The sequence below is a fragment of the Paramisgurnus dabryanus genome, chromosome 20 (genome assembly GCF_030506205.2).
Source record: "Paramisgurnus dabryanus chromosome 20, PD_genome_1.1, whole genome shotgun sequence".
NCBI lineage: Eukaryota > Metazoa > Chordata > Actinopteri > Cypriniformes > Cobitidae > Paramisgurnus > Paramisgurnus dabryanus.
Genome location: NC_133356.1, coordinates 13,479,832 through 13,493,658, shown reverse-complemented (window position 1 = coordinate 13,493,658; position 13,827 = coordinate 13,479,832). Strand labels below are relative to the sequence as shown.

Sequence of the window (13,827 nt, the reverse complement as noted above, 5' to 3'; positions counted from 1 at the left end):
GCCACATGGCATGAGTGTTTATTTAAAAAAATGTTTTTTAAAAGAAACTAAACATTCAAGGTTACAGAAACAAGTAGTTAATTCAGTCTGTTGGTTCCTCACACTTCTGTTTCTTTGGACACGGTTCCTCTGAGCTGTCTAGAAAAGAAGAGAGACAAAACATTTCAGTACATCACATAAAAAGTTTTTCCCAGCTGTGATACAACAACCACCAGATCTCTGACTTAAATGATGCACAAAACTTGATGTATGAGAAGATTTGTGTGTTTATGGCTCAGTGTGTTACCTAAATGGTCATCCAGAAATGAATAAAAGAATAAAAGATTGTGTGTGTTAATTATGTATGTATAAATACACACACATATGCATGTAAATATTTAAGAAATATTTACATGTGTAACATTTCATATTTATATATAATGTGTGTGTGTGTTTATATATATATATATATATATATATATATATATATATATATATATAATTATTAGGGCTGGGTATCGATTCAGATGTTCCAGATCGATTCGATTTCGATTCACAAGCTATCAAATCGATTCGATTCCGATTCTCGATTAAATTTTCGATTCTGGTTCTCAGGTAGGTTTTTATACTCGATTCTCGATTCAACTCAATGAATATAGATTTAATACACATACTATATTAATAAAAAAGAACAGTGAACAGCAGTTTACAAGTGGGTAATTAATAAAAAGAAATTAAAAGCCACAACACGTCTTGCTTGCAAAATCTAAAATGCTTCCATTCCTCCGTTCAATGTTTGCGGAAATACATATGAAAAAAATCGATTCTGCTCTTTGAGAATCGATTTTTAATCGACCACGTTTTAAAAATCGATTAATCGAAAAATCGATTTTTTTGCCCAGCCCTAATAATTATTATTATTATACACAGTACACACATGTATGATGTAAACAAAATCTATTTTGCAAAAGATTAGTCACAATTAATCATTATGCAGCCCTACTTAAAGGCAGGGTGCATGATCTCTGAAAATCAATGTTGACATTTGATATCACCTAAACAAACACGCGCCTACCCCAATAGAATCTGGACCTTCTTTTAATAGACTCGCCCCACACATACGCATCCCAGGAAACGATGTTGGTTAGTGGACACGCACCTTAATGCTGCTGATTGGCTACAAGTGTGTTTTGATACTCGGCCCGACTCCCTTTTACAAAGTGTTTTTCAAAAATCATGCACCACGCCTTTAAGGACTTTCAGTGCTTACATTTTGACGTTTCTCATGCAAAGCTAATACTTGTTATCTAAAGACTTGGAATATAGTGCAATATAAATATCTATTCCAAAATCATAGTCCTAAAAGCTACATGTTTACAAGTAAATAATGACATGATGTTTATTGAAGTTTCATTTGGCAATTAGTTTTACGGTCTGCAATGTGATCTCACGGCAAGTCGTGTTATAGTCACAAAAAATGTAAATAATTTATTTGTGTCCATGGCACGAAATTCTGCTTTTTTCGTGCCTTGAGCATGAATGTCGTTTTCGTGTTTTTCAGCACGAATTTCTATAAATAGAAATGGTAAGGAAATAGGAGAAAACAATATATAAAATGACACGAAAAACAACTTTTTATATAAATTCGTGCTGAGTGACACAAAAAGACAAAAGCTACATTTCGTGCCATGGACACAAATAAATGAATACAATTTTTTGTGACTATAACACAACTTTCCGTGAGATCAGTCTGGTTTTACAAAGTGTATGTCTCTTACCACTGTCTTGCGTATGTTGGCTGTACAGGACTGTTCTTGGTAGAGTGAAACTCACGCACATCATTTCTTTATTAGGTGACACATTCCTGACCATGTGCACAGAACACTGTCCTTGCAGTGTAGTCTTTAAACTCGCCTCCACCCGCTCAATTACATCCTTCTGGGGGTCATCTTCTTTGGAGAACCCATAGCAATGCACCTGAGGCAGGTTGTCCTCACGGGTAAGGCCCTGCTCTGGCTCTGAACCTAGAAGACCTCGAAAAGCATCGAGAAATTCCAGAGCCAGCGCAGGGAGATTCATCACCATGTGAATTTTTTGCGAGCCCTTCATTAGAGCGGGCAGGCGCTCCTTCACTGGTCCCCGGATGAAGTCCCGTCCATCCATGTTAAAGGAAGTTATCTTTTTATCAACCTTGTTGAGTTTAGCATTGTGCTGGAGCCATCGAAACGACTCTGGGTTCAAGTCATTAGCAAGGATATCGCAGCCTCGACGAGCTGCGGGGACTGCGAATGGGCCGACCCCGGCGAATACATCAACTACGGTATCGCCACGTCGAAGGAGAGAAACTATGCGCTCGTGCTCTGTGCTGAGTCGAGGGTTCCAGTACACTCGAGAGAAATCAAACTCGTAAAACACGCCATTCTCACGTACCTGAAAGAGAGAAATTAAATCCAAATGTTATTTAAAATTACTTACTGAATTGAACATTCCTTGTGTCAGGCTTACCTTTGCCACCATGTTTTCCTCTCCAGCCAAAACCTCCATCTGGAAATTCCTGTAGGTGGAATCGATGGTGTTGGTCTTATTGACCACACAGGTAATGCCAGGGTTCTTATCTATGATAACCTGACCTAGAAGTAAATATTGCCCATAAGTACATAAACGACAAGCACCAAATATTTGATGGTGATTTATTCATAATTTACCAATAAGTTTTCTGTAGGGAAGTTGGTGGTCTCTCAAGTTCATGTGAGCGATGTGTCCCACTCTGCTAAATCCGGATGTCACATCCTGTCCCTCAGGAAGTACAGCTCGCAGGATCTCTTCACTCTTGAGATTCTCATAGGTGAGTTTCAGTTCATATCTCTGGATCTCCAGAAGGACCCCAAATGCTTTTAAATCTGTTGCCTCATCATTTCCAAATGAATCTGTTGACGTTATGCTGCTTGGATCTAGTAGGAGAAGCCGATAATCTCCAATATTGTTATCTTTCCCATCTGTATTATCTTCCTCCACAACACGTTTAATGCCAGGCCTGTGTAGCGCCACTTTCTTCAAACTCTTCACCACTTTGTTGATAACATTGGTTGGTATGCGTATCGCAGGAACATTGACAGTCTGGGTAAAAGCATCTCGATCAAGATCTGTCATGCCCCGGACCGTGGAAGGAGGTTTGTAGAGCCCCAGATTAGTTAATACTTGGGGTTGGTCAGCCATAATCTTGTGACAGTGGACCACAGTGGAGAATTTAAGGTGATTTCTCACAGTCTGGTTCAAATGAGTACTGGAAATAAGATGGGAAGTGATACAACTGTGATGTTTTTGCAGCAGTATCAGGAGTCGGCAAGTTCTGTTAGTGAAAGAGAAAGAGTGTAAGAGTAACTTTATTATAGTCCCACGCAACAGCATTAGTGTACCATATCAATACACAACCCCGTGCACATTTCAGTAAAATCCGCAACAGACTGATATATAACATACGATTTGCTAATTTACGAGCGCTTAAGCCATAAAGCTTGAAGACGTATTATTCAAGACAACTAAACGTACACACAAGTGTATGTTATATGATATACAAAATATCACTTTACCTTCCCCACACTGCCATGCGTTCACGCGTTTACGTCATTTTTAGGAGACGAACTCTGCGAGATGACTTCACGCAGTGGTGCGCAGCTTGATCGCAGAATGATTTCAAAGTATCGCGAGATTGACGCGACTGCATAGCTTTCCAATTGCTCTCGCGGTACTTTGGTGTCGCGGTACTTTGGTGTCGCCTATTGGTTGACGCGATCTGTGACGGTACAATAAGGAGACACATGACTGTCTTTGGTCACGTGAACAAAGATGTTTATGTTGGTGGAAGTTTTACTAAAGTCGCCGGTGGCATGAGAGTGGATGATCCCTGGCGCATATCCTGACGGCGCCGTTAGTATATAAGAGAAAGGGGCGAGGCGAAAAGTAAAAATACACTACAATGGGGAAAAACGGAGCAAATCGCAGCGTGCAGGTGGAGAGCGAGTATGAGCCTATCGGAGAAGAGAGCAGACCCCTATTAGCGCCGCCGCAGGTACTAACCAAAGCTTGCAATCAACACAAAAACAAATATTTAATTTAATTTAAAGTAATTGAAATAGCAAGTATTGCTGTATGGTAAATTTATTCGTGTTTGTGTGTGAAAATAAATACACATTATTTGAAATGCTATACACACACAAAATTACTGTAGTATTCTTTAGTATTGTAAGCTGTATTTAAATTCCTGAACAACAAAGTGTAATATTTAAGTTACTATTATATACTACAATATACTGCAGTTTAAGGGTACTTCAATTTACTATAGTAAGTTACACGTGAGATTTGGGCTGCATTCTAAAAAATAAAGCTTTACGCTTAACCTTTAACTGGAAATGGGTGGACCTTCTGTATTTTACTTAACATAATGCTGCCTCAGCCATTTATGGTTACGTTAACATTATCACATGATGATCTTATGCAATGGTATTGCCTTTTTGGAGAGGTTTTGGTTCCCTATAGTTTTTTTAAAAACACATTTTTTTTTTAAAGCAGATACTGTAGTTTGTGATACATTAATTTTGTATAATTTTTGTCTTTTGTTTATTAAACTTTACATTCTGACTTTGCAAACACCCCTTTTCTCTGTCAAATAGGCACCAATTTCGAAATGTATGTTACATTTCGACTACAAATATGATGCACTTTCAATAAAGATTAATGTTTCTACGGGTGAAATGCTCCTTTAATAATAAAATCAAATCCAGCATTACAAAAAAATGTGTCACATTTCATATTTACATTAGATAACAAATGTTATACTGCTAGTATAGACTCTGTGTTCTTAAAGTGTGAAGTACAACACTGTCCCTTAAAGGGATAGTTCACCCAAACATGAAAATTCTGTCATAATTTACTCACTCTCATGTTGTTACAAACCCCATACATTTCTTTGTTCTGATGAACACGAAGGAAGATATTTTGAGAAATGTTTGTAACAAAACCATCCGTGGACCCATTCACTTCCATAGTAGGAATAAAGAATGCTATGGAAGTAAATGGGGTCCACAAACGGTTTGGTTACAAACATTTCTTGAAATATCTTCCTTTGGGTTAATCTGAACAAAGAAATGTATACAGGTTTGTAACAACATGAGGGCCACTAAATGATGACAGATTTTCATTTTTGGGTGAACTATCCCTTTAAAATGTCTAATTCGGATTTTTTATTCGCCCACAGGATGTTCAGGTTAAAGGTGCATCGTTCGCCTCATCTGCCTTTAATCTAATGAATGCCATCATGGGGAGTGGCATCCTGGGGCTCGCATATGCCATGGCCAATACGGGTATCATCGGGTTTAGGTACACACAGACACACAATGTTCAAGGTTCTAATAAAAATTAAGCTCCGTTGACAGCACTAGTGTCGTTTTTGTATGTTACCATTCAAAATAAATGTGAAATATTCAAGGAAAAGTCAAGGTTACAGTAAGGCACTTGGAATGGAATTAAAAGCACAAGTCAATAAATGTATTATTAATTTTACATTTAGAATAACTGCTAGTGCTAACTGTATTTGCCTCAAATTCTGTCGAATGCTTAACTTGAATTCAGAACATTCCTGTAGGCGTCGATATCACACAGTTCATGTTTTCTCAACCCTGCGTGAATGTTTTTCACAGTATTCTTTTACTGGTGGTCTCCAGTTTGGCTGCTTACTCGATACATCTCCTACTGCTCCTTTGTGACAAAACAGGTAACTTCAGCTCTTCCCTTTTACCCTTCATTACCCTGCCTTACTCCTGTTTACACTAAATACCTCTTACCATAAGTATGAAATAAGAATACTGTCACAAACACTTGGCTAAAATATCCTTGTTGACCGATAGTGAAATTGTGGGTAATTTAAAACACTGAGAAAATATAAAAGATTTGTTTAATATATAACTGTTTATTATTCTGTAAGCCTAACCATTATGTGTATATATAACTGTCTGTGTGTATATTAGGCATCAGCTCATATGAAGCTCTTGGAGAGAAAGCCTTCAACAGACCCGGCAAGGTCAGTTGTTAATATTATAGATCCAATGCCCAGTATGTTTAAGATTCATATGAAGTTTAATTAATTATACTGTATGTGATGATTACCTGTAGTAGAGTAGGTATGTAATGAAAACTGTTTTGTCTTTACTTTAGGAACTCCTGTCACTCCAGTTAAACATTTTAATTATTTATTTGTTTTGTTTCAATTTTTCCAGATCTTGGTGGCCTGTACTATTCTGATTCAGAACATTGGAGGTGAGGCCATTGGTGTTATTATCTGTTTCATCCCAGAACAGTAGCAGGACATATAAATGCAATTTTAATTGCCAAAGCAGTTAGCATAGCTGCAGGTTAGCTGCCAGCGATAACTACTGTATGGTGTTAAATGAGTAAAATTTAAAAAAAAAATATGTATATATCTTTACTTTTTGTCTGTCTTTCTCACCACATTGCTGGCTGTATGAATGGTAGTGAGTATTATGTGTGTTGTGTTAGATATGGTTGAAAGCAGACAGGACTATATATATATATATGCTATTAATAGTTAAGTGTGCAATTTTTTAACCACTAGTGGCACCAAGCAAAATTGCAAATGAAGAGTTTGGTTCCAAAATGTGATAAAAGCCATTAAAAAAAAGAGTAACCACCAAAATCGGTATTGTATCAGGTCAGTATTAAAATGTGACTGTACAAAACTTGCACTTTAACAAAAAAATCACATATTTAGTATGTAGTTATTATTGTGGTTTGTGTCTGAGAACAATGTTATGGCTCCATTCATTACTGTATATTTGTACATGTGTATGTGCATGCGACCATGCCATGTCTCTTGTTGCTGTTAAGCATGTTAATATATATATATATATCCGTCCTCAAATGTTGTGGGCGGGGCTAAGTTCAGCTGGCACCCAGGCTAGGTGCCATCAGCACTGTTTTCTGTTTTAAACTGGCTGTGTGTCTGCCAATGGAATTGTGTTGATTTAATCAGAGTCAGTAAGCCAATGTATGAATTTGGGTCTATAATGTGTACATGAGGTGTTGTGTAATGTGCATGTATCATGCTCTCTCTCTCTTTCTCTTTAGCCATGTCCACGTACATGTTCATCTTAAAGTCTGAAATTCCTGCCACCATCACCAGTTTCATGAGCACAGAGGTTTCTGGGTAAATTACAATTTTTGACCATACCACATCTTAACACCTCAATATAACTAGGTAAGATTCAAGTGTCCCAACCCTAACCGTAATGTATCAGGATAAAATTACAGATTTGTAAGAATGTTGTGAAGAACCAAGCTCAACCCTGTGGCAAAACACTAGATCGGAACACATTTATACAGGCTCATTCACACATTTTTTGCTTTTAAGCAACTTTCCAAAAGAGAGAAAAGCAGAAGTTTTTCTGGGTAAAGAATGTAGCGGTCATTATTTTATTAGCCGCTTTGCTGAGTTGTGGTTCGACTTTGCCTCGTCCTCGCACAGCTGTTTTGAATTACAGGTTCGCTCGTGTTAACCTCACACACATGTTCCGCCCATTGCCTGCCCCTTCAACAGGCACAATTACTGTGACCAGACACACACACAAACATCACATCTCTCTGAGAGCAGGAAAAATCACAACCCTGCCGCAGCATGAATGCTTAAAAGTTTAGTCATTTACCGTAAAATACATTTTTCTTTCAGTAGAGCAATTAATCTTCCTTTCTGCATGAGGATCAACTGAGGTGTCTGGTACCTCTCTGTTTCTAAGAAAAAACACAGAAGACCAGCTCTTCACACATACACACCAACCTGTTGTAGATTCAAAAGGTTCACTGTAATTCAGGAGTACTTGGATGGATGGAATGAGATAAAGATGGATAGATACAGATAGATGGATGGATAGACGGATAGACAGATATGGATAGACGGATAGACAGATATGGGTAGATTGATAGATATATATGGGTAGATTGATAGACAGATATGGGTAGATTGATAGACAGATATGGGTAGATTGATAGATAGATATGGATAGACAGATAGACAGATATGGATAGATTGATTGATTGATATATAGATAGATATGGATAGTTATATATATTGACATGGATATATGGCTAGATATGGATAGAGATATAGACAGATATGGGTAGATTGATAGACAGATATGGGTAGATTGATAGACAGATATGGGTAGATTGATAGACAGATATGGGTAGATTGATAGATATATATGGGTAGATTGATAGACAGATATGGGTAGATTGATAGACAGATATGGGTAGATTGATAGACAGATATGGGTAGATTGATAGACAGATATGGGTAGATTGATAGACAGATATGGGTAGATTGATAGACAGAAATGGGTAGATAGATATGGGTGGGTAGATAGATTGATTGATTGATTGATTGATTGATTGATTGATTGATTGATTGATAGATATAAATTGATATATAGATTGATATACAGATAGATATGGATAGATGGATGGATAGCTACGGATAGAGATATAGACAGATATGGGTAGATGTATAGATAGATATGAGTAGATCAATGTATAGATAGATATGGTAGCTGTATAGATAGATATGGGTAGAAATATATGGCTAGATATGAATAGATATATAGAGAGATATAGGTAGATGTATAGATTAATATGGATAGAGATGTAGACAGATATGGATAGATGTGTATGGATAGATGGATTGATAGATATATAGACAGATATAGATATATACAAAGATATAGATACATGGATGGATATGAATGGATGGAAAATAAATTAAGTTATTGGCATTGGAGTGTTTAAGGAGTTAGTTAGGAAGAGAGTGTGACTGTTAACACATACATGTATTTAAATACCTCATTACCTTTTGGAAGTATGGATGAGACATATCACAGGACTTGTCCCTGTAAAAATGCCACAAGACTTTGTGACTAGTTTACACCATAGCCATGCCCCATGATTTAGTTTTTGATATTTATGTCTTTTTGGTATCTTTTTTTTGCACTCTAGAAAGTGGTACGAGGACGGAGTTATACTGTTAATTTTAATCACTGTATTTGTGGTCCTGCCATTGGCTCTACTACCCAAGATTGGTATGTATTATTTAAAGAGTTTGTTATTCTGCATGTGCATTTGCTTGAGAGTGTCTCCGATATATTTGTACAGATTGGTTTCTTTTTCGTTCTCAGGTTTCTTGGGATACACCAGCAGTCTTGCATTCCTTTTCATGTTGTTTTTTACTATAGTGGTAAGTCATTAGATCTCTTTTTTTCTGTCTCACTCTGACTTTTTCTTCCAGTCCCATGTTGATGTTTTGTTCTTTGTCACAGGTGGTGATCAAAAAATGGTCCATTCCTTGCCCGCTGCCAGTCAATTCAACTGTGAGCCTGGTAAAGACCACACACCCTTAGATAATGTGTCTGAGCAATAAAATTTAGACAGCTCCAGAACTATAGAGTCACATAACTTTTATCTAATATACATACAGGCCAGATAGATGTTTTCATTGGAAAAGAAATGTTAACAGTCAATATAGCTATTAATCTTGTTAAGTACAATTTAATTTAATCCAGAAACTCTACCTTTATTTTAAACTTTGAGAGAAGGGTGTATTTATATTCAGCGTACATTATATTGTAAATATCAGTAATATTTTTTTCTTTTGCAATCCTGATTTTGCGCCATTATTGGTCTATCCCTAGATCTTAAATACCTCTGAATGCACCCCACAGCTGTTTGTGATCTCTAGTAAGGTGAGTGTGTTTTACTGAGTAAGTAGAGATGTTTTGATTGAAAGACCACCTTGCAGGACTATTAGAAACACAAATATTAGTTGTAATATTATAGCATAACCGTACACACAGCAGGAGGGTGAGAAATGACCATGTCTGTGCATTACAGAGTGCTTATGCCATTCCCACAATGGCTTTCTCCTTCTTGTGCCATACTACGGTTTTACCCATTTACTGTGAATTACACAGGTCAGTTTACTCTCATTACTCATTTATTTCCTGCCACATATAACAATATAGTCTACCTTTATCCTACAGTATGTTTGTGTTTCAGGCCCACTAAACGGAGAATGCAGAATGTGACGAATGTCAGCATCTTTCTTAGTTTGGTGCTTTATCTGATCTCTGCACTTTTTGGCTACCTCACCTTCTATGGTAGGAAAGTTGCATAAGCTGCATGAAACAAGACCGAGAGCATGAATTTAAGGTGGCTAATCCTTAAAGGGACACTCCACTTTAAAAAAAAAAATTCTCATTTTCCAGCTCCCCTTGAGTTAAACATTTGATTCTTACCATTTTGGAATCCATTCAGCTGATCTCCGGGTCTGACGCTAGCACTTTTAGCATAGCTTAGCACAATCCATAGAATCTGATTAGTCCATTAGCATCGCGTAAAAAAATAACCAAAGATTTTCAATATTTTGCCTATTTAAAACTAGGGTAGTTACATCGTATACTAAGACTGACGGAAAATTAAAAGTTGCTATTTTCTAGGCAGATATGGCTACAAACTATACTCTCATTCTGCCGTAATAATCAAAGACTTTGCTGCTGTATCATGGCTGAAAGGGGGCGTAATGGTATTACGCAGCAGCCAAAAATAGTCCCCTTCGTAACTTTCAATGGCAGGGGACTATTTTCGGGCAGTGCATAATATCATTGCACCTCCTGCAGCCTTGTTACAATATCGAAACTCTTTGGTTATTTTTAAGCGCGATGCTAATGGACTAATCAGATTCTATGGATTGTGCTAAGCTATGCTAAAAGTGCTAGCGCCAGACGTGGAGATCAGCTGAATGGATTCCAAAACGGTACAAATCTAATGTTTAACTCTAGGGGAGCTGGAAAATGAGCATATTTTTTAAAAAAAGTGGAGTGTCCCTTTAACAACGAGTCATGCCATTGTTTAAAATTATTGTTGCAAAATACTTACAGGATGGTAGATCTCCAAATGGGTTACACATCAACACTTAAATTTCATTCTCATAACTCATATCAGATTAATCTGAAAATGACCCAAATAAATGGATTGATCTGATGAAACGTCTCTTATATCCAAAGCACATGTAGACTCCGAGCTATTGATGGGATATGATACCTACCTGCCAAGAGATGCTTTGGTGATGTCAGTGCGTTTTGCAATCTTATTGGCTGTCCTGCTTACTGTGCCCCTCATTCATTTTCCAGTGAGTTTAGGCATTTAACAATTCGTTTTTTTTATTTTGCAAATGGCCAGCTTAACACATGCTGTCTCTCTTTCTTTATTTTTTTATAGACACGTAAGTCACTGTTGATGTTATGCAGTGGAGCAGGAGATTTCTCCTGGCTCTCTCACTGTCTTTCCTGTTTTTTCATCCTATCTCTTGTGCTGCTGCTCGCCATCTTCGTCCCTGACATCAAGAACGTCTTCGGTGTAGTGGGTAAGTGTGTGTGCATACTTTCTGTGTGTGCTTTACAGATGTTTACGTGTGTATGCCATAGGGGTGTCATGATTCTCCAAATCCTCAAATCAATAAAATTTTCGATTCTAAGGCCTCGGTTCAATTCTGGATATTTACTTTTTATTTTTTTTATTTTGAAGCACAAAAATGTTCTATGCCATTTTTAGACTAGACTTTTATGAAATATAATACCTGACCTTGAACCCGGAGATGCCCTGCCATGTTAGTCGTGCTGCCAGTGGAAAAATATGGTATACGCACATACCTGATAAAACAAAACTTCCTGTCAGATGAACATCTTTCAGTACTTTGCACCATAAAAACACGCTTTTATTACCGCCAGACAAGATTGTGAGACTATACCCCAATAAGTCATGTTTAAATGCTGTTTTCATAACTCTTAAGCATCTGAAATAAGTTGTTGTGAAACTTAAACAGATCTCAGTTCAGAGAAACGATCGGTCCTGTCACAGACTCCGCTTTGCTGTGCATGCGCGCTTGCTCTGAGTTCAGCTGAAGGCAGGAGGCGCTTGCTGTTTTTTGTTTCCCATGTAAAGAGCAGCTCGCGTGGTGTCTCCTGCATCTGCCATGCTATCTTTTGACTGGCTGTAGCTAGCAAAGTTGGAGGAGGTTGACTCGCATCACTCAACACATGTTTTTTTCCCACTTGGCAAGCTGACCGAACGTCACATGGGGGCGTGGCAGCATCGACAATTCCATTTTTTTATTCGAAGTTCGAGGTTGTGACACCCTTAGTATGCCAGCACAACTGTCTATTGTGTGTTTGCAGGATCGACGACCTCAACGTGTTTATTGTTTGTGTATCCGGGAATGTTTTATTTGAGAATCAGCTCTGAACCAATCAAATCTCTCAATTCAGCAGGGGTATGTCATTCACCTGCTCGGGTGTTGTATTTACATGCATCATACTTTAAACACACTAAACCACATAATGTTGCTTTTGAATGAATTTCAAGAATTCAAGGGGTGGTTTCCCGGACAGGGATTAGCTTAAACCAGGACTAGGCTTGGGTTAATTAGGAAATATAACTAATTTTAACAAACATGCCTTGCATGGCTTGGCAAAACAAAGGACACTTATGTATTTTAAGATATGTCGGTGCAAGTTGTTTTCAGTTTGGACCGCTCTTACATTTATTTAAGTCTAGGACTACTCTAATCTCTGTCCGGGAAACCGCCTCTATATGTTTTTATATACTCTTATATAAGTCTTAATTTTTGTTTTCGCCCCATAAGCGTCTTTTACTCTTTCTCTCTAGGCTGTGTCTCTATTGGTGATTGGCCTGGTTGTGGGTGTTTTGAGTCTGTGTGTCATCATTGTCTCCTGGGTTCAAGGTTCTTGACCTGCGACCTGATCATCATTAGTTATAGATTCACATCCAGACTTGAAGGGGAATCTTATATAGATCCCACTTAAGTCGAGACTATACAGTATCAAACACTCTTCCAGGGAATTTCAATAAAAATGAGATGACCATTAAAACACTTTAATTCTCAATAATGTATATGACAATAGCACATTAAAATGCATTATGGGAAAATGTCCAGCAGAGCACTTAAAGTGCATCCTAATAGAGGTCTGAAAACAAAACAAAGTTTGACGATCTTTGAATCAGACATGACAGGTGCTGCTATGAGCTTTGGACAAACATAAGACCAATGAACTGTAGCTAATTTCTTCCAGTTGCTAAATATGATGAATAATTTATTTGCACAGATGTTTGTTTATGGGTAAGGATATGTGTTAAACTGACAAACGTTTACAAGTTTTGCCATTGCCTTTAAATATACCAAATTGGAGTGTGCTTGTCTATTCCATTTATAAAAAATTACAAATATTTTAGGATTTCTGTATAACACATTCCAAAGATTTTCTGTGGTGTTCACAATGTAGTTTACTCCTAGTATTCATTATATTGGAATACTCATTAAAACATAAATGAAAGTGTTTTTATAAACATCGCTGCACAGATTGTAACAGGAATGTATTTTTATGTTGAATAAAATAAATAAAGGGAAGAAACTTAAAGATGGTTTTAATTTATTAATTGTAATTACATCATTGTGGCATCTGGAATAAAAAAAGTGTGTGATCTATGTTTAGTCTAACAGACCCAGGCTTTACTGTGTGTTTTTACCGGTTGGTGTGCGGGTAAGATTGATAGGCAGGCTGATTTTTCTTCATTGATTTGGACAGAGGGTTCTCTGTATGTCAGATAATGGAAAACAAATGCTCTGCGTTAGAGAGTATGTGTGTGTGTAGTCTTTGGCCTTTGCTCTCTCCTGCTGTTTCTAATATGCTGCATTAGCTTGAGAGACCGCCCAAA

General features: G+C 37.3%; 2 protein-coding genes across 4 annotated transcripts; one reads left to right on the top strand and one right to left on the bottom strand.

The window, feature by feature from the left end:
- trmt5 (tRNA methyltransferase 5) lies at positions 1-3,621 on the bottom strand. Its single transcript, XM_065296509.2, has 5 exons — positions 3,570-3,621; positions 2,685-3,328; positions 2,485-2,609; positions 1,758-2,409; positions 1-138 (listed from the first exon to the last, which is right to left on the bottom strand). Exons 1-5 carry the CDS (start codon positions 3,584-3,586, stop codon positions 83-85), a joined length of 1,494 nt encoding a protein of 497 aa, XP_065152581.1. The 5' UTR covers positions 3,587-3,621; the 3' UTR covers positions 1-82.
- Positions 3,622-3,804: 183 nt separating this feature from the next.
- slc38a6 (solute carrier family 38 member 6) lies at positions 3,805-13,514 on the top strand. Of its 3 annotated transcripts, XM_065296510.1 has the most exons (16): positions 3,805-4,048; positions 5,234-5,355; positions 5,676-5,749; positions 6,003-6,055; positions 6,252-6,291; positions 7,120-7,198; positions 9,037-9,119; positions 9,216-9,274; positions 9,357-9,416; positions 9,729-9,779; positions 9,928-10,007; positions 10,093-10,193; positions 11,100-11,224; positions 11,314-11,458; positions 12,270-12,364; positions 12,760-13,514. In XM_065296510.1, the coding sequence occupies exons 1-16, from the start codon at positions 3,956-3,958 to the stop codon at positions 12,841-12,843; spliced, it is 1,344 nt and encodes a 447-aa protein (XP_065152582.1). In that variant the 5' UTR covers positions 3,805-3,955; the 3' UTR covers positions 12,844-13,514. The 3 variants fall into 3 exon arrangements, 1 of the variants encoding a protein (XP_065152582.1); XR_010547015.1 differs by having other exon boundaries at positions 9,357-9,407; positions 11,314-12,364; positions 12,760-12,813; XR_010547014.1 differs by having other exon boundaries at positions 11,314-12,364; positions 12,760-12,813.
- Positions 13,515-13,827: the final 313 nt, after the last annotated feature.